Raw genomic sequence first — 24,179 nt, forward strand, 5'->3', positions numbered from 1 at the left:
TCTTCTCACACACAGCAGCTCTGCCTGCTGCTACCTTTTGCTGTATTTTCACAGAAGGCTTTGTAGTTTGTTAATGGGTTCACATAATACGAAATGCTCTGTGAGGAGGAAGGAGGTACAGGCTCAGCAGCTGCATGCACCTCTGCAGCTACAGAAGCTGAGCTCCATAAGTATAGTGATGGCTATGCTCCCAGCATTTGATAAAAATGTAAACGGTAAATTAAACAGGTAAGTCCACAAGGTGGCATGCACCTCGTTTGATTTATCCCTTCGTAGGGGATACAAAGTGGCTGAAACCTGAAGTTGAGAATTAAAAAAAGAGACAGGTCTGATACTACCCATGACATACTTCCATCCCTAAACAATGCAACAAAAGGAAAATAGCCCATGGGACTTTGAATGAGGCAAGCATGGGGGCCAACAAAGTAGAGTAAAACATAATAATGTGGTTTATTAACCACTTAAAGACCAGCCTTGTTTTGGATTTTAGGTGTTTACATGTTTAAAACAGTTTTTTTTGCTAGAAAATTACTTAGAACCCCCAAACATTATATATTGTTTTTTTTCTAACACCCTAGAGAATAAAATGGCAGTCATTGCAATATTTTTGTTTGCACTGTATTTGCGCAGCGGTCGTATAAGCGCACTTTTTTTGGAAAAAATTCACTTTTGAATAAAAAAATAAGACAGCAGTAAAGTTAGCCCAATTTTTTTTTATATTTTGAAATATAATGTTACGCCAAGTAAATTGATACCCAACATGTCACGCTTCAAAATTGCGCCTGCTCGTGGAATGGCGTCAAACTTTTACCCTTAAAAATCTCCATAGGTGACGTTTAAAAAATTCTACAGGTTGCATGTTTTGCATTACAGAGGAGGTCTAGGGTTAGAATTATTGCTCTCGCTCTACTGGTCGCGGCGATACCTCACATGTGTGGTTTGACCACCATTTTCATATGCGGGCGCTACTCGCTTATGCGTTTGCTTCTGCGTGCGAGCTCGTCGGGACAGGGCGCTTTAAAATTTTTTTTTTTTTTTAATTATTTATTTTACTTTATTTTTTCACTGTTTTTAAAAATATAAAATTGGATCACTGTTATTCCTATTACAAGGAATGTAAACATCCCTTGTAATAGAAAAAAGCATGACAGGTCCTCTTAAATATGAGATCTGGGGTCAAAAAGTCCTCAGATCTCATATTTAGACTTTAATAAAAAAAAGTCGTTTAAAAAAATGACACAAAAAAAAAATGTGCCTTTAAGACAAGTGGGCGGAGCTGACGTAATGACATCGCTTCAGCCATCCTATGGTATGGAGACGGGTGGGCGCCATCTTAGCCTTACTCGTCTCCATACTGAGGAAGTGAAAGGACCTGATTGCCTCCGCCGCTACGACAGTTCCAGTAAGCGGCGGAGGGCGCAGGAGAGCATCGGGAGGGGGGGTGTTACCTCTGCCGCCGCCGATAACGGTGATCTCGCGGCGAACCTGCCACAAAGACCACCATTATCATGTACAGAACCGCCGGCCCTAAAGATGGATACCTCGACTGTGGCAGCAGTAAGCTGTAAGTAATGACGTGTATATATATATACAGTGGCCGGTCGGTAAGTGGTTAAAACCTGAGTAGATGCATAGACATAAAAGCCAAGTTGTTAGCATGATGACAAATTGCTTGAAATATGCACATGTTATTGTATACAATATTTGTTACACTGGCAGCTATAACTTGACATGTTTCGCGCACCACTGCTCTCTACTTCAGGAGTAGATCATTAAGTGCAAGAACTCTGGAAAGCAAACCGCCGGGGGCACAAGGGAGGGACAGACATGACTCAATGGTAACAGTTCGGTCCACTGATGTGTCCCAGCATTAGGGATAAACCAATGCAATATAAATATGTATATCTGAGTATTCTCATTAATCCTATTGTGGCAGGCTGTAAAACCATAATGGACAATCTCAGTGTAATAACATAAGTTTAACTGTAGTATGAATGTCAGTATTTGTATCTAAATGCTATCACAAGTCCTTGCAAAGCAAACTTATAATAGTATTTGGTAAATCTATATATTTTGCAGAGCACATGTAACTGCAATGTAAATGATACAGATTTACATTTACATTGCAGTGGTTTATCCCGAATTCTGAGACACATCAGTGGACACAACTGTCACCATTGAGTCATGTCTGTCCCTCCCTTGTGCCCCTGGCAGTTTGCTGTTGGCTCCATCCCTTCAGCTCCCGGGCCGAATGCATCCCGTGCTGCTTCTAGGGGATCATATTTTGGAACCTCGGCTTCGCTGTTTTGTAAGTATAGGGCTCCACTTGGGCTTCTAGTTGCAAAAAGATATTTTATGTGATACATACTTTCAATGCATACTTTGTTTTTCTAGAGTTTTTGCACTTAATGATCTACTCCTGAAGAAGGGAGCAGTGGATAGAGTTATCGGATCGAGTTAAAAATGCCAGTACAACTCAAATATTGTATACAATAACGTGCATGTTTTCAAACGATTTGTCATCGTGCTAACAGCTTGGCTTTTATGTCTATGCATTTACTAAGGTTTTAATAAACTATGTTACTATGTTTTACGCTACTTTGTTGGCCCCCATGCTTGCATTTCAAAGTCCCATGGGCTTTTTTCCTTTTGTTGCGAAGTTGAGACTTAAAGGCAAGGCAATAAAGCTGGATACACAAGCCACTTTGTGGAAGAAAGGAAATTTACTTTTTAAAAAAAAAAGAAGCAGATTTGGTTAGGTTTACCATTTCCCTTATTTTATGAAGTATTAAACTTGCACATAACAAAGGGGTGTGGCCTGGACTAGCATGTGGTGAGCAGCAGTAACCAAGCGCTCTGTCGCCATTTACTCCTGTACGACATCTTATATGACCTTCTGTATCATCTCTGTGGCCTACAATCCTTTTCCTGTTGCTTTGAATCCTTCCAGCTTCCCATGGCTCACCATTGAGACCCCCGTGTTCCCTTTCAAGAAAGCCTGGAACTCCATTTTCAAACTGAAAGCACAGATTTCTATTGGTGTGCTGTACTTCTGATCCGCATAGGAGGATGACATTTCGTAGCCTTCACTTAAATGAAGTTCGTTCTATAAGTAAACCTTGCCACACTGCTTACGTGCCCTGTGACCTCTCAATGTTGTAAGCCGCCGTGGGATCCACTGTAATTGTGCCTTGTACCTTCCCAACATCGCAAAAAGCTCTGTGGTCCCCCTTCTTGTTCTAATATTTCGACAGTTATAGGCACTTACTACATGATAAGTCGATATTGTAATTTTTTTTTTTTTAAGGCTTTTGGAAATTACTTTTTGTGTGTTTTTTTATGTTCTGTGAGAGACCTCTGCCCCATTGTGGTCCTCAAAATACATAAGAGTTTATATCTGGGCTCTGAAATTACTTAGACTTTTCCCTGGTCTGTCTATCTAGCTTGCAAGTAAAATGCATTGGATGATGCTTCAGCAAATCTTTTTAATATTCTATTTTTATTCAAATGACTAATTAAAATGTTCTTGATTTCTTTTAATTCCTTATTTGTAATAGGTCACCAGAGTTGAAGAAAGAGGATATTGAATTTGACGTGTCATTATTAGAAGAGATTGAAAACCTGCAGGCAAATGAAATCATGTGGAACAATCTCACTGCAGACAGCCTAAATTCAATGTAAGAGAAGATTTTCAATGAGGATAAAAAAACTGTAATGTTCATGCTTGAATGATTGTATGTTTTTTTTTATTTTTTTTTTTTATAAACTTGTTTGAACTATTTTTTTTTTTTTTTGTTTCTGTGTTGTGTGTTAGTATGGGGCCCATTAAAGAATATTTCCATGCAGTTACTGAAACTAGTCAAATAACTACTAATGTTAACCAGAAGACACTGCAACTATGTTTAAAGCATCCCTGTCACTAAAAGAAATATTGAAAACAAACTGTTCCCTGCAAAGAAAAAGATTTTGCTCAGTGGCTGGATTAGCCTGTCCCTACATCAGTACCATGTCCTGTAGTGGGCAGTGGGAGAAAAGAACTAGGAAAATACTCTTCATGTATTTTTTTTTTTTTTTTTAATGAATGAGTTGCTTTAAGTCATAGATCCTGTAGTTTATCTCAATCGGAATTGTCTCAAGTTGTCTTCCAGGGCCTCATGTGAGAGAGAGAGGACTCCCTCCCACCTGTAACAGGAAACACAACAACAGTTAACACATCATTAACCAAGCCACACATATCTATGCGCCTCAGTTGTTTGTGTTTCCTCCGTACCAACAGGAGCATTGCACGTTTTGATAGTCTCTTCCTTCAGGCTGCCATGCTTGGTGCAGAAGCTTCCCTGTCCGGCTGCCTCCCCAGGTTCTCTGTGTAGACCAGGAATGCCCTGGCAGAGCCTCACTAAGGGAGTCCTCAACTGGAATCCCCCAGAGTTTCTCTTCACTAGCCCAAGGGTTGACCTCCATTGGTAGGTATGCAACTATACCCCCAGCTATAGACTCAAAGTAGCCCCCTCATTGTGCTTCTCCTCCACAATTCCAAAGCATTTTCTTTTCCCCTCTGGATGGCGCATTCATGACCGATATCCGGTGGCTGGGAGTACGAAGATGCCATTGCATCAATTGCACCTCTTCTGGTGGCGCTGTTATTTACTGAAACTTGCATTTTGGTCTGGGCAAGATGGCGCTGCCACTTCACTTCCGGTGCCGCACTTCCTCCTCATTCAGGTCTGCAAGGGGAGCAAGTTGCGTCAGGCTGACATGTCATTTCTGGTGACGTCTATCTGCCTATGTTCACTTACGCCTGAATGGTCGAAGCAGAGACACATCACTCCTGGGGGCACAGCATCGCTTCTGGTCTTGGAAAAAAAAATGTTTTTCTTTCAATACAAATAACTTTCTTTGAGGCAATCTGACCATGTTGGACCCCACTCCATCTGCCTGCCCTGCAGATTTTGCTTGTCATGACGGCTTTAAGGTAAACCAGGGGTCTCAAATGGGGAATCGCTGTCTTCTTGCCTATCCACTATTCAAGGCTATATTTGTCTAGTGGAAATGGTGTCTCTTAAATAGTTCCTCTTGGTGTTATCTGTCCTTATCTTGTAGACTAAGATCCCAGAGGATGAGAAGGCTAAGACGAGCGGTTCACATTCACTCTCCAAGCAATGTGCTTCTTGTTAGAGCAAAATGGCAGACAGTTGGACTAAACCTCTGTCGGAGCTAGCTGCCTTCTCCTGTAAGGAGCCTTTTCTGGTAGGCCACAAGGATAAGGTCATCCTTTTTCGCCTAAGGTGGTATAATTTTTGTTACCCTCAATTCAGGACATTATACTTCTATCCATACCTGTATTTGTTAGGCTGTACTTCCAGACTGCTCAGATAAAAGCATTGAAGGTCTCAGATGCCAACGTTGTGGTTGTATATCTGCCTCCAGGTCATTCAAAAACACACGGCCCTGGGCTGTGTGTTCATTTTGTGAATTATCAAGAGGAGATAGGAGGCAGGAGACACAAATTCTCAGTGTCTGTGGTCAACGCGACCTGCATCGCTCATATCTGAGCAGCCTGAAAGTATAGATGTAAATTTGATGATGTTTATTGACCTTAAGGTGTATGCCGGGGGGGGGGGATGATATTTACAGTACATCTCTGCAATATATGCATAATATCTCATATACTGTAAGTACAGGAAAATACTTTTTAATCCTGTAAGAAATCATGTTAACTTTCAACTTTCTGTAATAAGATGGCAACACTGCCTCTGCTGCACTGAAATTCCAAGCAGTGTTGTCAGAATTGAATAAGTATTCAGGCAGGACACCTCCCTCTTATGCCATTCAGATGAGAGGGAGATATTTTGTAGTTGAGCAGAGGAGAAATTGAGCAGGGTTGAAGACTTTAAGGGCAACAAAGCAACATGTCAGCTTAGAACAGGAGGTTAGGAGCACAATGGATTTCTAGAAGTAGAAGTGTGTCCCTGGAAGTCTGTAAAGCTCACAATACACTATAAAATTTCGATCTACTATATAGTGCAAAGGCTTGTTTGGATACAGAGCGATTAGATAGATAGGCGTGTTGTCTTTCTATCAAGTTTTGATAAATCTAAAGGAGATTGTGTAGTCGGATTGTATAGTGTATGCTCACCTTTTATACACCTAAAGTGAACTAGTTGCGCTCTCGGTCCCATTAATTGTTAATGGCACTCCAAACGCACAATAAAAAATGTGCAAACCGCAACATGCCAAAATGCCCCATGAGCTACTTTGTTCTGTTTGTTCCTCGTAGGGCAGCCCGTGGAAATCAGTGGGCTGCCATATGCACTTTGAAGGATACTCTCACCGAAAAAGTGCGCTCCCTCTACGCTTGGTGAATGAGGCCTGAAAGTGAAATTGGTGTGTTTACACCCTCCCCCTCCCTGAGCAGGACCTGGATTACAAGAACATAGACAGCTTAATGTCTCCCTCCCATGTACTTGTTTAAAGCTGGCCATACACTATGCAATCCTTGTACATTTTCCTTTAAATATACCAAAACTATGTAATAGGAGGACCCTATTATATTGTACTAAATCAGGTAGGCCCTTGCACAACATAGTTGATGGTAGATCTATAGGAGATTGCACAGATTGTATGGTGTATGGCCACCTTAAAGAAAGAGGTAGAGAAGTTGGTGTAAAAAAGGGGGTATAGGCAGGCCCTATTCTGTGATGCAATATGTCAGTGTTTTAAAGGGACATGAAGTTCCTGGAAGTTCACCATGATGATACCGGAAGTCAGGGCTTTGAAAGCATTTTTTTACATTTTGAACAGAGGTGAAAACTCAAAGCTTCTGTGGTCTGGACAATTGAGAGAGAAGCACACTGGGGTGGCTTTGGCATCATGGACATTAGAAAAGGTTAACTTGGCCTTTAGAACTAGAACAGCCTGTGGCTGATACAGGAGCTGTTGCTAGTCTGGGATCCCTGAGGGGCTTTACTACTTTCTCCAGCCTGTTCTGTTTGGTGACTGGACAGCACTAAAGTTAATCACTCCAAATTATTTAATTGACCAATTATCCAATATCTGCCGCTGTGACAAATAACTATTGCATTATAGCATACTCTCTAGGCTTGCCAAAGGAGTAGTTCCTCTGAAGCATGTTGTCTGGCAAATCCTCCTTCCAACCCAGAAGAATCTCTGCTTTACCCCTACCATGACATTCTTCCACCTCTGGCAGCTCCAATGGCACTGCATCTACTTCTTCACTTGGCCCCCTGAACGGCCTGTTTCTTGCTCTTATTCAGTTGGCCACAGGGAGCTTTCAGATGCCCCCATTTACAAAAGGTTCATCACATACTGGACTCACCCCTGTCATTCTTGTAATACTGATGTCTTCAAAATTCACCATATATAGTATCTCACAAAAGTGAGTATACCCCTACCAGGGAGGAAAAGGGCTAATTGGGTGCAGGGACAATGGCACAATTTGGACATTTTCACTTAGGGGTGTACACACTTTTCTTGCCAGCGGTTTAGACATTAATGGCTGTGTATTGAGTTATTTTGAGGGTACAGCAAATTTACACTGTTATACAAGCTGTACACCCACTACTTTACATTGTAGCAAAGTGTAATTTCTTCAGTGTTGTCACATGAAAAGGTTTAAAATATTTACAAAAATGTGAGGCGTGGTATTCACTTTTGTGAGATACTGTATAAGAAACATAGAGGTCTCTACGCCCATGCTGTAGATTTGTTCCCCCATACCTTCCGTACATCAGGGAGACTTTCCAGATTCAGTGGACTGTGGGAGTGGTTTGCCTGTTGTTCAAGCACAAGGTATTTACATTTTTTTGGGCATCGTGCACTGCTTGCTGTGGCTGCAGTCAGCTGTAATTTGCATTGCAAGAGAAGAGACCAGAGACAGTGAGGAAGATCTCAGGGTTCCTTCATCATTGGGTAAAGTGTGATTTGCATTTGGAAAGCAGAACGGTTTGCTTTGTTTGTAGAGGTGCGCATCTTCAGTGGTCTCACAATTCGGTTCGATTACGATTATCATGTAAATTATTTGATTTGTTGCCACGATGCATCACGATTACTGTCCATGGTTTTCGTCAACTAATTCAAGCAGTCAGGAGAACTGAAGGATGGAGGAATCAAAGGAAGGATGGAGGCGACTGGGGATAGGGAAGGAGGAATCTTGAATAGGGAAAGGATTGAGGAGTCTGGGGATAGGAAAGGAGGAATCCATGAATGGGAATGGAAGGATGGAGCAGTCTCGGGATAGTGAAGGAGGAAACCATGAATAGTAATGGGAGAATGGAGGAGTCTGGAGATAGGAACTAAAGGATGGAGGGGTCAAGGGATAGGAATTGAAAGATGGTGAAATGCATGGATAGAGAATGGAAGAGTCTGGGGATAGGGAAGGAGGAATCCATGAATAAGGAAGAAAGGATGGAAGAATCCAAGGGTAGGCATGGAAGGCTGGGAGAGTCCAGGAATATTATTTGATTGGGGGGGGGGGGGTTGCTGGTTGGGGTTGGAGACTGTGAATGGAGGTGGGGTGGGTGAGGGTGGTGGCTATGCAGTGGCCATTGGTTTGAATATGAAGGTGGAAGAGGAATGGTCTGGGAGCCATGTCTGTCTGATGTGGAGTTTGAGTGGTCTGTGGTTAGTGACCGGGAGCATTTTGAGACATATTAAAGGGGGGTGTGTTGGGCGAGAGACAGTGGGAACTAAGGGGGGAGGAATGGGTTGTGGAGGACATTGGGCAGTTTGACAGCCAGCAGGGGAACATGCTTTCATATCTGCATTAAAAACAAAATAATGTGGCTGCTGTATGATTAGTTAGCAGCTAGCACGCAGTGATATACAACCAACTACCCAGGGCCCTCTCCTTCTCCCCCCACAACCTTGTGGGCCTTCTCTTTCTCCAAACATCCAAGGGACCTCTCCTTCTCCCCCAGCCACCCAGGGACCCTATCCTTTTCCAAATGGCTATCCAGGGGTCCTCTCCTTCTCCCCCAGCCACCCAGGGGTCCTCTCCTGCTTCCCCAGGGGCCCTGTTCCTCTCCTTCAGCCACCCATGGGTCCCTCCTCCTTCAGTCCTCAGCTCCACAAGCCCGGGCGCCTACGCCGCCGCCACTCATTAGCTGCGGCACCAGCACAGACAGGCTGAGCCACCCCTAAGCCCTGGCTCTCCATGTCCCCACCATCATGTGCACACAGCATGGCTCCTCACGGCCATTAAGATGCATGTGACAAGGGGGAGGAGCTGCGATGACGTCTGCGCACATAGCGATTCAGCTGATCTCTGTATCAATGCAGAATCAAGCAAGGCTGTACAGCGTTGCACCGATTATATTCAACACCCCTATTTGTTAGTAGATTACTTAATGGAAAAAAATGCACCATTTGGTTCTGGAGCATGTGCAACCATCAGAAGTGCACCTAAGGTATTTGAGATTTCCTAAGGAAGAGTATGCTTAAGACTGAATCCCTTATGTTAAAGGCTAAGTCCCCCCCCCACCTTTTTTTCTTCTAAATTCCAGCTCCCTTATGTACCAATATAGCATTAATGTACTACTTTTGCAAAAATAAAACGGCTTTCCAGTTATTCTACACACCCTTACCTCACTGTCTTTATGGCTGTTTAAAAACACTGCTCCATTACTTCTGCCTTACTTCCTGAACAGACCAGCTGAGGGTAGATGATAGAGGGTGTGTGCTAATGAGGTCAGCTGGTCAACTCCTTCCTGTGTCATGACCTAAAGTTTGTTCAGGAAGTAAGGCAGAAGTAATGTAGCAGTGTTTTTAAAACGCCATAAACACACTGAGGTAGGCATGGTAGAATAAATGGAAATCTGTTTTATTTTTGCAGAAGAAGTACATTGATGCTATATTGGTACATAAAGGAGCTCAAATTTATAAGAAAAAAAAGTGAAAGCCTTTAAGGTGGGTTTAGCTGTATGGCGAAAGAGTTATAAGGTCAGTTAAGGCAATTTTCATTGTGAAGCTGTGTATGGGAAGCCTTAGAGATGCTAGACAGTTTCATGCAGCAGTAATTTATTGGCACTTGCAGTCCTTCCAATAAACCGTAGTTGGAGTGTACCCTTTCAATTAGCCTTAAATTTTTTAATTTAATGTGGAAGTAGTATTACATTTGATAGGAACCAGTATCATTCATTATTGGTTTAAAGAGCAAGCTGGGTATATTTAAAGTTATCATTTGTAAGGTGCTAGCTTATTGGGCTATTTATTAGACTGCCAACCATCCCATTAGATCATATCTATTGCTTCTTAGCCAGTGACCTTGTTAGAATGAAATGTGGAAGCTACTGCTGGTTCTTGTTTAAAACTTGATAGGATTTATCGTTTTCTGTTTAAATGCCACCTTTGTGGACAGAGATTTGATGTCTTGCTCAATTTACTTGTTTCGGGTTGCCCTCGGTGTCATCTGTAGAATACATCACAATCTATTTTACAGGTTGAAAACAGCATCTGAGGAGCTTGCACAGACGCAGCTGTCACTTGTGAACAAAGAGGAACTCCTGGCTGAAAAAGAGAAAGATATTGAAGAATCTGCTAACGCATGTGAAAAAAAGTCTGAGTAAGTGTCTTGTTCGTATTGCACAACAGGTGGTTGGTCTAGTCATGCGACTCTATGTCTTTTCTGTTCTTTCTGATTTATTTCATTGAGGAATCATACTTTATTTTGTGAGTAGATTTTATTAAAGAACAATTCCCAAGTAGCAAGTAAAACTGAACTGAGATGTAGATTCTCTTTTAGTTTAAATGAGCTAAATACATTCCAAGTGCTTTAGAATAAAAGGTGTGCTATGTCTTTATAGTTTGTTTTTCTTTAAAAATCAGCCACAGCCTGAGTGGTAAAGCCTGTCACTTTTGCCAGCATGCTGCATAGAGGGACCCTTGCTCTGTATGAAAGCAGTGGTTCCTTTGCTGATATCCAACAAACTCCTAGCTGAGTCTGAGCCCGAGCTCGCCAATTAGCAGTGGGCATGTGCTTTCTGATTTCAGAGCTATAGTTTTGACTCTGTAGGAGTTGTGTCAGATCTCTGCTTCCTCACAGACAGTAATGGTCTCAGTCTGCAGGATGTTGGCAGGGGACAAGCTTTACTACTGAGGCTAAGGCAGTTTTAAAAATAAAATGAACAATAAAGCTTTGAGCACCTTTTTGTTTTCATGCATTTTTTGTAAGTGCCAGTTAACATCACAAAAGCGTCCTCCATATCCATTCCAGATAAATTTCTGCATGCACTTTTTTGTTTTTGTTTTGTTTTTTTTTTAAAAGGTGTATGTTTATGAATTTTCAGAAAACACAACAACAAACAAAAATAGTACATTACAAAGGCACCCAAAATGCATAGTAAAAGGTCAAAAATATCTATTAGACCAATACGACCAGTGGGGTACAATGATATTCAATCTGTAGTCTCTCCCAGTAGCCATTTTTTTTTGAGCATGCTCTACTTTTGTATATCAGTTTAAAATTGGGGAGTTCCCCATTAACAATTTGGTATACAGTTTGAATCGTTGGGGGGGGTGGCATCCTTCCCATGTAGCAAGGTAACTTTTCTTGCATAATACAGAACTGTACGTATTAAGATCCAGGCGTGAGTTGCATGCACGTTTTTAACCCCATTCCAGATGCTTTTTTCTGTTTTTTTTTTTTTTTCTGTTTTTTTTTTTTTTTTTTTTCACTGTACCTGGGGTCCAGTGCATTTTTGATGATTTTTACCGTGTTCTAATGCTGTGCAGGAAAAAAGCAGCATGTTGTTGTATTTATCTTTTCTGGAACTGAAAAGCACTGGAACGCACTGCACTTGTGGGAACTATGCCATTGGAACCCATGTAACTTGCTTTCCATGCGTTTTTGGTGCAGAAAAAAAAGCACTGCACTGCATGTGGTGAGAACCAAGGGCTGGTTCACACCACAAAAACCGCACTACAGATCTGTTCCGAATGCATTTCTGCTTGTGCATTTTTGATGTGTTTTTGACACATGCTAGTGTGTTTTTAATGCATTTCCGGATGCAATCCAGATGCTTTTGTTCTCCTTATTTTTTTTTTTTTTCACTGTACTTGGGTCTGGTACGTTTTTGGTGCATTACAGTGCATTTTTGACACATTTTACTGCGTTCCAGCTACAGTCCAGTGCAGTTTTTTTTCTGGAACTGGAATACCCTGGAACTGACCACACTGGTGTGAATGTCATTGGAAACCATATAACCTACTTTCCATGCATTTTTGATGCAGAAAAAAATGCACTGGACTGCATGTGGTGTGAACTGGCCCTTAGGCTTTTTTTGTTCAGTTTACCAAGAGTTAGGACCTGTTCACACCACATGCAGTGCAATGCTTTTATTCTGCATCAAAAACCAATGGAAAGTAGGTTATATAGATTCCAATGGCAAAATGGGGGGGGTGGTTTGGTGCTTTTGTAACAGGTTACATGTTACACCCTGAATATGGGTGTAACATGTTACAAAAGGTGAACTTCTCTTTTAATTTTAAGCTTAAAGTGGTTGTAAAGGCAGAAGTTTTTTTTTTTTTTTATCTTAAAGCATTTTATGCATTAAGATAAACAGCCTTCTGTGTGCAGCTGCCCCCCTAATTCTTACCTGAGCCCCATCTCTATCCAGCGATGTTGCACGAGACACTCTGGCTGGCTGGGACTCCCCTCTTTATTGGCTGAGACAGCAGTGCGGCGCCATTGGCTCCCGCTGCTGTCAATCAAAGTCAGCCAGCCAATTGGGAGAGAAAGGGGATGGGGCCGGGCCACGCCTCTGTGTCTGAATGGATATGCGGAGCTGCAACTCGTCTCGGGTGCCCCCATAGCAAGCTGCTTGCTGTGGGGACACTCAACAGAAGGGAGGGGCCAGGGGCACCGAAGAGGGACCGGAGAAGACGAGGATCCAGGCTGCTCTGTGCTAAACCCCTGCACAGAGCAGGTAAGTATAACATGTTTGTTATTTTTAAGGGGGGGAAAAAAAAAACAAGACTTTACAATCACATTAAAGGAGTATTATAGTTTCCTGAAGAAAAAAAAAAGTGACCTTATACAGGTCTAAGCCATGAAGTACTGGTATGCACTGCATACTAGTACATCATAAGAGACTTGCCTACAAATGGAGCCCTCCACCGCTGGGCTTCCCTTTGTCCCTGTCACTTCTATCTTAGCCTGGTCTTCCTTCTGGGGACTGAATCTTCGGCCTCTTGAATGAACGAGCTGGGGTGATGTCACTCCCACGCATGCGCATGGGAGTCACTTCGCTATGGCACAAAGAGTGGGCTGTAAATGCTGTCTGCTCAGGCAGACAGACTTGAATGGCCTGACTGCAATTAGCACCTGGAGTCTAGAGACACGGAAAATGATTGATTGAAATCACACACATTTCACATGACTGAATAATTGAAGTGATTCTTGCCCATTGTCTGCACATTCACAGAGCCTTTAAAATTTGACGTAATGTGTTCTACTGCATAGCTGCCATTTATAAACCATTTGTAATCAGAAACCTGTTAACGTTTTAGTTATTTATTTTATTTTTATTTTTTCGTTTCATTCAATGTATTTTTCCAATTTTTTTTAGTGTTGTGCTTCTCTTGAGTCGGAAACAAGCACTTGAAGAGCTTAAACAGACAGTCCAACATCTGAAATGCACAGAAACAAAACTAACTGCTCAAAAGGAGCTTCTGGATCAAAAGGTGCAAGAGAATGAAGGGAAGGAACCTCCCCCTGTGGTAAATTATGAGGAAGATGCTAGATCTGTAACTTCTATGGTGAGCGAGTTACTGGAAACTTTTTCGTAACTGTAGAATGTTTTGCATATCTGTGTTGTACTATCAGTTGAACAAAAGATCGGGGAAGAGAATACAAGCATTTGGCCATCCCTTTACCATTTATAATCAGTGTGCTCTTTAAAGTGTATTTTTTTTTTTCAAGGTTAGTAGCTGTCTAGTCTGCTCTTGATGAAGGCAGGGGGCAACAATGGTTACAGTAGATTGCCTAGGGCCACTATTTAACCCTTTCACTGCAGCATCATTTACACACGCTACCCCTCCCCCATGTTACAAGCACATAGATGCGTAAACCCAATCGTCAGGTTTGGCTACTCTGGCAGATGACTATTGCTTTACAAATGTTACATATCAACTTGAAGCCATTTTTGTTTACAAATAAAAATCTGTAATTTTTGCTGCAAAATTATATAGAACACCCAAAAATATTTTATTATATATACTTTAGCAGAGGCTCCAGTGAATAAAATGGTGGGTTTTATAATTTGTCACACTCGACTGCCCTAAAAGCATCTGATCACACCAAGATCAATGTTTTCAGATGCTTTGCCCGTTTAAATAGGGTGCTGTTTACATCAGGGAAACGGGAAAGTGATGTTTTCTGTACTACAGAGCCCATCAGGGACCTTACAGTCCTCTATGATCTCTGTGGTAAGGAGGTGAAGTTGACTAACCTCTCCCGCCGCCTGTATAAGCAATCCACCAGCTAATAGGCCACTCTGATGGCTTCTAGGCTGGGTTCACACATGTGTGGCCGCGGGTTAGTGCCTGATATCCGGTGTGATTCAGGCCTGAATTTTTGCCTGAATTTGCACCTGAACCGGATCCAAGCACGTATATGACCCTTTTTCAATTGAGACAGCGGCTGCCCCGGACATGTGTGAACCGGGTTCATTGACATGTCATGCAAATTGGATGCGGGGAAACCTGCATCCAATTCACGTGTGTGAACCCAGCCTTACAAAAAAGGCTTTAAAATATGAGACAGGGATGATGCCTGTAGCTGCAGGCATCATCCCGATACAACCACTTAAATCCAACTGACTTACAGGTAAGTAATTTGGCGTTTAGTGGATATTGCCTCTCAAACCAGTGTAAGAGCAGCACAGAGGCTAAGTGGTTAGCACTTCAGCCTGGCAGCACTAGGGTCATCGGTTTGAATCCCAACCATGATGCTACCTGCCTGGAGTTTTTCATGTTTTTCTGGCTACTCCAGTTTTATCCCACACTCCAAAGACATGCTGGTAGGTTAATTGACTCCTGTCTTAAATGGCCTTTGTATGTGTATGAATTTGAGTTAATGACCCTTAGATTGTAAGCTCCTTGAGGGCAGGGACTAATATGAATGTATAATAAATATGTAAAGCGCTGTGTAAATTGATGGTGCTATGGAGGTACCTGTAAAAATAATTCTAGGGCCATCATTGGTGGTTAAAGTAAAACTATTGGCAAAACTTTTTTTGTTTTTCATTTTGGATAGAGTAAGAGAGGGTTATAACCCCTGTCAGATTTTTTTTCACCATCCGTGCCCATTTACCTTCACTTCCTGTCCCATGGCCAAACAGGAAGTTAAGAAAACCCTGCAAATTAAGGGAATCCCTTGGGGGGGCCCCCTGGTCACCAGAACTAGTGTACCCATTGGAAGATTTGTGTGTTTGTGTGTACTTTATCTAAAGTTATTGTATTTTTTTACTGAAAATATGCATTTGTTAAACCATTGTGGTAATTAATGAATGCACTGTACATACAGTTTATACAGCAGACCCCAGCGGCTGCACATGTTTTGAGGAAAATAGTTCCTATGGTCCAGCTTGGCCCGAACAAACTATTTAAACTAAAACTAAAGTTGGAGATTAGCTTTAACGCTGTTCAGCTATAATTGGTGAGTACCTATCAATAAAGTAGTCAAACTAGATTAGCCCTCCGAGGATTGGCTACTTTGAATATGCTTTCTTACCATATCTTTGACCCTTTTAATGCGAAGTGTAAATAAGCTAACCGCCTAGAATTTTAAAGGGAAAATGTTAAATGCGCCAATGTTACCAGGCTTACCCAAGACTGCTTATGCAATACAAAGGCAGACCACCACCCATGTATACAAGGGAAGGCTTTGAATCTGGAGACACAGAGAAGTTTCTCGAATTGTTGAAATAAACAAATATAGCACTAACCTGGCTGTTGAAAATCTCCCAGGCTATTTACCTTTTCCGCACTTTCCTCAACTAATTACATTCCCCAAGTCCAAAATATAGACACAAAGTTATGTAGATACAGTGAGGGGAAAAAGTATTTGATCCCATTTTGGCTTTGTATGTTTGCCCCCTGACAAAGAAATGATCAGTCTATAATTTTAAAGGTAGGTTTTCTTTAACAGTGAGTGATAGAGTAACAAAAAAATCCAGAAAAATACTTTTCAAAAAAGTTATACATTGATTTGCATTTTAATGAGTCGAGTAAGTATTTGACCTTTTTGCAAAACATGACTTAGTACTTGGTGGTAAAACCCTTGTTGGCAATCAGCAGTCAGACGTTTCTTGTAGTTGGCTACCAGATTTGCACACATCTCATGGATGGACTTTGTCCCACTCCTCATTGCAGATCCTCTCCAACTCATTAAGGTTTCGAGGCTGATGTTTGGTAACTCGAACCTTCAGCTCCCTCCACATATTTTCTATGGATTAAGGTATGCAGACTGGCTAGGTCATTCCAGGACCTTAATGTGCTTCTTCTTGAGCCACTCCTTTGTTGCCTTAGTCGTGTGTTTTGGGTCATTGTCATGCTGGAATACCCATCCACTACCCATTTTCAATGCCCTTGCTGAGGGTAGGAAGTCCTCACCCAAGATTTGAGGCTACATGGCCCCGTCCATCGTTCCTTTGATGCGGTGAAGTTGTCCTGTCCCCTTAGCAACCCCCCCCCCCCCAAGCATAATGTTTCCACCTCCAAGTTTGACGGTGGGGATGGTGTTCTTGGGGTCATATGCAGCGTTTCTCCTCCTCGAAACAAGGCGAGTTGAGGCCAAAGAGCTCGATTTTGGTCTTATCTGGCCAAAACACTTTCACCCAGTTCTCTTCTAAATCATTCAGATGTTAATTAGCAAACTTCAGATGGTTCTGCACATGTGCTTTCTTAAGCAGGGGGACCTTACGGGCGCTACAGGATTTCAGTCCTTCACGGCGTAGTGTGTTGCCAATTGTTTTCTTGGTGACTGTGGTTCCAGCTGCCTTGAGATCATTGTCAAAGTTCTCCCGTGTAGTTCTGGGCCGATTCCCCACTGTTCACGATCATTGAAACTCCACTAGGTGAGATCTTGCATGGAGCCACAGACCGAGGGAGATTGACAGTTATTTTGTTTGTCTGCCATTTGCAAATAATCACACTAACTGTTGTCACCCTCTCACCAAGCTGCTTGGTGATAGTCTTGTAGCCCATTCCAGCCTTGTGTAGGTCTACAATCTTGTCCCTGACTTCCTTGGACAGCTCTTTGGTCTTGGCCATGGTGGAGAGATTGGAATCTGATTGCTACTGTGGACAGGTGTCTTTTTTTTTTTTTTTTATACAGGTAACAAGCTGAAATTAGGAGCACTCTCTTTTAAGAGAGTGCTCCTAATCTCAGCTCGTTACCTGTTTAGAAGACACCTGGGTTCCAGAACTCTTGCTGATTGATAGGGGATCAAATGCTTATTTCACTCATTAAAATGCAAAGCAACGTATAACGTTTTTGAAATGCGTTTTTTCTGGATATTTTTGTTGTTGTTCTGTCTCTCACGGTTAAAATAAATCTACCATTAAAATTATAGACTGATAATTCTTTTGTCAGTGGGCAAACGTACAAAATCAGCAGGGGATCAGCTACTTTTTTCCCCTCACTGTAAATATTACATAATATTCACTTTTGTGCATTTGGGAACATTGATTACACATAAACTTTGAATTGCAACAGATGTGGGTTAAAAGCTCTGGTTCCTGTGTTTCTGAAGAAAGTCCTTTGGAAGGTTCTAAATGGAATAATTTTTAGAAGTTTGACAACAGGGGCTCGTGTAGTTGAAATCAGAATGCCAAATTTCACAGCATTTTTGCCATTTTCAATCAAGTTGTTTGCAACTGTCCACATCTTACTGGATGTGATGGTCATAGCTTTCATATGTGCTGTATAGTATTAAGTGCAAACAGGGCTTTTTTTCTTGGAGAATAGGTGCAGGAACTCCCCCCGTCTGAGTCACCCCTTGTCTCTGCCCCCTACCCACCTCTGACCACCGCCCCCCTTTTCCACCCCCTACCCACCTACCAGCACTGCCCCTTTTAGAGAATACAGAACCAAGTATCCAAGTATCATTTTGTGGTGCTAAATCATTTGTATGGAACATGTTGCAGCCAGCAACAATAGAATCCCAGCAATAGATCCCCACACAACAATAGACTCCCCCAGCAACAATGGACTCCACCCCAAAAACAATAGATTCCCTGGAGCAACAGTGAACCACCCACAACAAAATATCCACCCAAGCAAAATTAGACCCCCCCTCCCCCCCCAGTAGCAAAAACAGATCTCCCAGCAGCCAGCATCAATGGATCCTCCAGCAGCCAGTAAAAATAGACCTCTCTCTCAACAGTAGATCCCTTCGAGTAACATAAGACCCCCCCAGCAACAATAGATTCCCCATCAGCAACAATAAACCCTCACACAAAATCAGATCCCCACCAGTGACAATAGATCCCCCAGCAGCCAATATCAATAGACCCTCCAGCACACCCCACACCCCATGCTATTACATACATTCAGTGCTGGAGGTGCTGGAACTGCGTTCCCCCGCGTTCCCACTGAAAAAAATCCCTGAGTGCAAATGAATATGCCAAATGAAACTTGATTGAATATTGCTGAACGTACCTTTTTTACCTGAAAGCTTAACTAAACCCACAAAAGTAAAATCAAATCTGGTTGGAATATAGAACAAAAAGTATCTATCAATAATAATAGAAATGCACATTGCAAAATTGTTGCTGCGTTACATTTGTACATTACATAGTACCCCGATGCATTTCGACCCCTACGTCGAAGAGTATGCATAAATGTTTATGCATACTCTTGATAATATTTCTATAAGTCAATAAGTAAAAATCTCCTTTTTTTGACATATTCCCCAGAGTAACAAATCCTCCTGATGAAGACCATGAATGTAGGGGTCGAAATGGATTGGGGGTACTCATATGTAATGTACAGTAGCAACAACAATTTTGCAATTTGCATCTCTATTATTGATGGATATTTTTTGTTCTATATTCCAACCAGAGCTCATATTTTAAAAATCTTATAAAATTTGTATTTTGCACTTCTTGATAATAAAATATTGAAAATACTTACCACTTCATGGTTATTTTGCTGCTTAAAAAACCCTTGGGAGAACTTTTTCACTGATTCAGTATGTTAATGCAGTCAAGGCACTGCTGTACATTTTCATTTTATACCACTAGGTGGTGCTGTATGGCTACAAATTGCATTTTCCCCCATCATTTTGTGTGTGTAAGATGGTTAAAATGTGTGTCCTTGTATGAAAAAGTGTGTTTTTGTGTGATAAACAGTAAGCCAGCACAATGTTTTATTATTTTAGTAAAATGTTGGGGTTTGCAAAATGTCAGAATATATATTTGCTGCTGCTACCCACTATTTTTGCCCTTTACTTTAAATGTTTTCACTTTGCTGTTAGGTCACATAAGGCAATTTTGTAGCTGAATGTGAAGCTTGCAGGGAATCATTTTGTTTTCATTTACTTTAAAGTGTTCTGCTTTTGCTCATATAATGTGAAAGAAATGTAGCTTCTGAAACAGAGCTGGACAAATGGCAGGTAGCCATTGTGCCTGAACATTATAGCTTTTTTGAACCTTTTTTTTATTGTTTTCCATGGAAGTAAATGTTTTTTGGGTTTGAGATCACTTTTGACGGTCTTTGTGCTTAATTATTTTTTCCCTGAAATACTCTGCAGTATTCATTTTCAACAAGTGGCTTGGGGTCACATTTGACTCTCACCTTCCTTCACTGCAGCTTGTGACATCCTCTCATCAGGAGCTCAGGTTTAAATACTGGCCTTTGTAAGCTTCTGCTGCTCTATTCGCTTTTGAAAGCAATCTCTAGTCTGATTTCTTTCTTCTTCTTTTTTTTTTTTTTTTTTTTTGTGAGTTCTGATCAGGTTGAAGTGCTAGTAAAGCCTAATCCACTCCAGTCTGGTCACTTGATCCTGCAGCTCCGTGTCCCTTGTGTAGGTGATCTCTAATAAATGGTTGTTACATTACCCATTGCTCCCTCCTTCCAGACGCTTGTTGACATGAGCCGTAGCTGTAGCATTACGTGACCAGATCAGCACGGAATAAAAAATAGGCAAGTACAGATCTTTTTACCGGGTATGCAGGAAAGGGGGGCCTGTGTAAGAATAGTTAATATTGACCTTATGTCACTTTTAGGGCTCATTTATACTGGCTTCGACTTCAACACATTCAGCACTTACCAATACAACATGCAGTATGATGTGTATTTGATGCTTTGGCGTTGCTTTTTTTTTTAATCTTTAATAAAGCCTGGCAGATGCCCTGTGTGTGATTTGATGAAGCTGAATTAAAGCCTTTCAAAAGCTATAGGTGCTTCAAGCGAGCTTTGTCAAAGACTTCTATAGAGGCTTTGAAGACTTTTTGAATCGCCACTAAAGCGACATGGGATATAATTTTTGAAGCAAAGCAAATCTAATGTCTAAACAGGACTGTAAGCTAACCATTTTATTTAGTGACTGGTGCTTTAACTGGTGTTCAGAGAGCTTGAAAAAAGCGTGTCTGAGGCCATATTTTGAAGCAAGTGTAAACGAGCCCATAAGAGTAAGTTGACCTTTTTATTAAAATGTAATATGCAATAAAGGAGCCCCAGTATTTTATAAAACTTGTTTTAGTGGGGGGGGGGGGGGGGGGGGGGGGACCGACCTTTCCTTTATAACGTGTTTGTTACACTAAAAAAAAAAAAAAAAAAAAAAAAAAAAAAAAAGGATCCTGGTCCCTTAAAGCATAGTATACAGCAGGGTGTCATTTGGCCCCCTGTATAACCTAAAATACCTGGTTGATCTTGCCTGGTTCTGCCCTCCCCCCTGTAAACTGACCACGGTTTATCATGGCTGCTGAGCCCTGACACCGTGGTCAGCTTACGTGCCTCCATCATCCGCAGCCCTGCTCTGTCCTTCTCTGTCCTCTCCCCCCTCCCTCCCTGCCTGTCAGCTCGAGACACTGCCTGCCCCTCCCCTCCTGCTGCTATAAAAACTTTAATCCAATCATCCCATCCCCTCTGTTATATAACAATATGTTTCCCAGTGTCTGAGCTGTATAAAAGAAGATGGCGATTTGTATCTTATATCAGTGTCTCCTGGCGCTCATGTGACCACTCGGCTCTCTCTTTCCTCCCCGGCTGACATCAGCGGGAGTTCTCTGCTCCTCCCACTGTAGCTGTCAACCTGGGAGAGCAGAGAGCCGAGGAGTCACGTGAGTGCCGGAAGACACTGATATAAGGTACAAATCGGCATCTTTTTTATTTAGCTCAGACACTGGAACGCATATTGTTCTATAACAGAGGGGATGGTATGAATAGATTGTAGTGACTTAACAACCATTTTAAGGGCTTTGCCCTAGTCTTTTATGGAGGCTTTGAAGATGCTTTGAAGTACCACTAAAGTGACATGGGGTATAATTTTTTTTTTTTTTAACAGATTTATTAAATTATTAAACAAATCAGCATTACATTACAGAATGATTTAAAGCATTCAAAGTATAGAGGAAAATGACAGTAAAATCAACCTTCAACCTGTAGTCATTGCCTATCAGATATTCCAATTGTGCAAATATCAGAAGTGTCACTTAACAGTACACCTTAATACATTATAGTATTATACCATCGTAGATAAACTTACATAAGTAACCATTTTCAATCCAACCTGATAAGGAGGGGGAAGGGGGGGGGGAGGGGAGAAGTGAAGGGAAGGAGGGGAAGGGGAGCGAAGGAATAATTATGGGGGAGGGGGTTCCGGGACCCCAGAGGCATCTACCCAAGAGGACCAGATCTTATCGAACTTTCCCGGACATTGCCTACTTTCATATGTCAATCTACACAGGGGAAGTACCATGTTCACTGACCTTTTCCATGATGCCAAAGTAGGAGGCTCTACCTTTTTCCATACCATTAATATTTCACGCCTAGCATAATATAATGCTTAGGTAAGACGCAGTTTACTATATATGTCTCCAACAATATCCTCCAAATGGCTATAATAGTATCTGAGGGTCGACCGGTACATTTAAACTTGTGACATCGCTCAGTGTGGAGGCCACTACTGACCAAAAGGGTTTAAGTTTGGGACAGGACCAGACCATGTGCCAAAAGGTGCCCACCTCCTGCATACATCTCTGACAATTGGGGTCCCTTTGATCATAAATGCACGCCAGTCTCTGTGGGGTGAAGTACGCTCTGTGTAGGAACTTAAATTGTATGAACCTATCTTTCGCTGCTATCATGGAAGGAATGTAGGAAATTAAACACTCCTTCCATTCCTCTTCATCCAGGGAAGGGATATCAACCCTCCATTTTTCCCATGTCTTAGTTTGGTGTCATACTCTACTGTGAGGTATAGATATAACTTTGAAAGTGGCTTCCCCTTCACGCTAGAAATCAGGAGCCGTTCAATGGAGTCTGGTTCCAAAATAAGGGGGGGCAGGGAACTGAGCTTCAAAAGCGTGCTTTAGCTGCCAGTATCTAAATTGGAAGGAGGATGGGATAGCAAATGATTGCCTCAGGGCCTGGAAAGTCTTAAGCCTACCATCCTGAACTATATGTTTTAGTGTGAGAATACCCTTTTTTGCCCAGATAGAGGGGTCTGGTATACTATGAAGGTGAGGGAGCATGGGATTGCCCCATAGAGGCATATGAGGTGAGATATGATTAGGTTTCCCATATATCCTCCTGGCCTCCTGCCAGACCCTTACAGTGGTACGCATCGGAGTTGTCATTGACGGACTAGCCCGAAGTCCATGAAACGGAAGGTTGCTCAGGGCTGCAAAAGAACCCAAAATGGCTGCTTCGAGAGTAACAGCAGGATTCTGTGCGGGCTGGGAGAACCACCACCGAATCGTAACAAGAACAGCTGCCCAGTAATAAATTTGAAAGTTCGGTAGTGCCAGTCCCCCCCCCCCCCCCCCGGATAATGGGAGACATAGGATCTGCTTGGCCACCCTGGGTGGCCTCCCAGCCCACACAAAGTGTATCAGCAGACTCTCCAACCTTTGGAAAAAAGCCCTAGGGATATGGATGGGTGTGTTGCGGAAAAAATCTAAGTATTTGGGAAGGTAAACCATTTTTAGCAGATTTACTCTGCCAACCGGGGTCAGTGGGAGGGAACGCCAAGAAGCACACTTAGCCGTTAGCTGTGTCATAAGTGGTCACAGATTATCGTCCATATAGTCCTGGACTTTACCACTAATCTTGATCCCTAGGTACTTGAAGTCCTCTACCCATTTAAGCTGCGCATGTGGGATCCTAGGGGTTGACTGATGGAGCGGGAACAGTATCGACTTATCCCAATTAATACAGATCCCCGAGTACCCGCCGAATCGGTTGATTAGACCTAGTGGAGTCTGCAGGGAGGACGACGCGTCCGCCAAATAGAGCAGAGCATCATCCGCATACATCGAAATCTTCTCCTCGATTGGGCCCACCTGAAGCCCCCTCACCCCCGGGTCGGCCCGCAACACTATAGCCAGGGGCTCCATCGCCAAGTCAAATAAGCCCGGGGAGAGGGTACACCCCTGTCTCGTACCCCGAAACAATTTAAACTTCTCTAATAGACAACCATTGGTGCGTATTCTGGCTGAAGGACTATGATATAGCATGCGGAGCCATTTCGTGAAGCCCGGGCAAGACCCAAATCGCGAGGGCACCTCCCATAAGTAGCCCCACTCGACGGAATCAAAAGCCTTCTCCGCGTCGAGTGAGGCCACCACTCCTCCAGACTCCCCATCCGCCCTGTCTATATGAGTATAAAGACGTCTAATGTTGATGTCAGTACCTCTCCTGGGCATGAAGCCTGTTTGATCCCTGTGGATCAGGGCAGTGATGACAAGGTTAAGCCTATTGGCCAGTACTTTTGCCAGAACTTTGCATGCACGTTCAGGAGGGATATGGGGCGATACGAGGAGCATAAAGTAGGGTCCTTCCCGGGTTTGGGGATCACCACTATGATCGCTTCACTCATTGTATCCGGGAGTTTCTCGAGGCGCGTCGCCGCAGAGAAGAGGCCCTGAAGCTTGCCTACTAGTTCTGCAGCGTATTGTTTGCAAAATTCTACAGGGATACCATCGGGTCCTGGTGT

The 24,179-nt window shown here is 42.5% G+C and overlaps 1 protein-coding gene across 11 annotated transcripts in view; it reads left to right on the forward strand.

Annotated features, from left to right (window-relative positions):
- Positions 1–24,179, forward strand: part of FER (FER tyrosine kinase) — a 460,890-nt gene that overhangs the window by 118,444 nt on the left and 318,267 nt on the right. For all 11 annotated transcript variants that reach the window (XM_073624598.1, XM_073624589.1, XM_073624593.1 and 8 more), the window contains 3 exons: positions 3,558–3,677; positions 10,457–10,579; positions 13,584–13,773. In XM_073624598.1, the coding sequence (XP_073480699.1) occupies positions 3,558–3,677; positions 10,457–10,579; positions 13,584–13,773 (433 nt within the window). The remainder of the gene's footprint in view (positions 1–3,557; positions 3,678–10,456; positions 10,580–13,583; positions 13,774–24,179) is intronic.

This window comes from Aquarana catesbeiana, linkage group LG01 (genome assembly GCF_042186555.1).
Source record: "Aquarana catesbeiana isolate 2022-GZ linkage group LG01, ASM4218655v1, whole genome shotgun sequence".
NCBI classification, from domain to species: domain Eukaryota; kingdom Metazoa; phylum Chordata; class Amphibia; order Anura; family Ranidae; genus Aquarana; species Aquarana catesbeiana.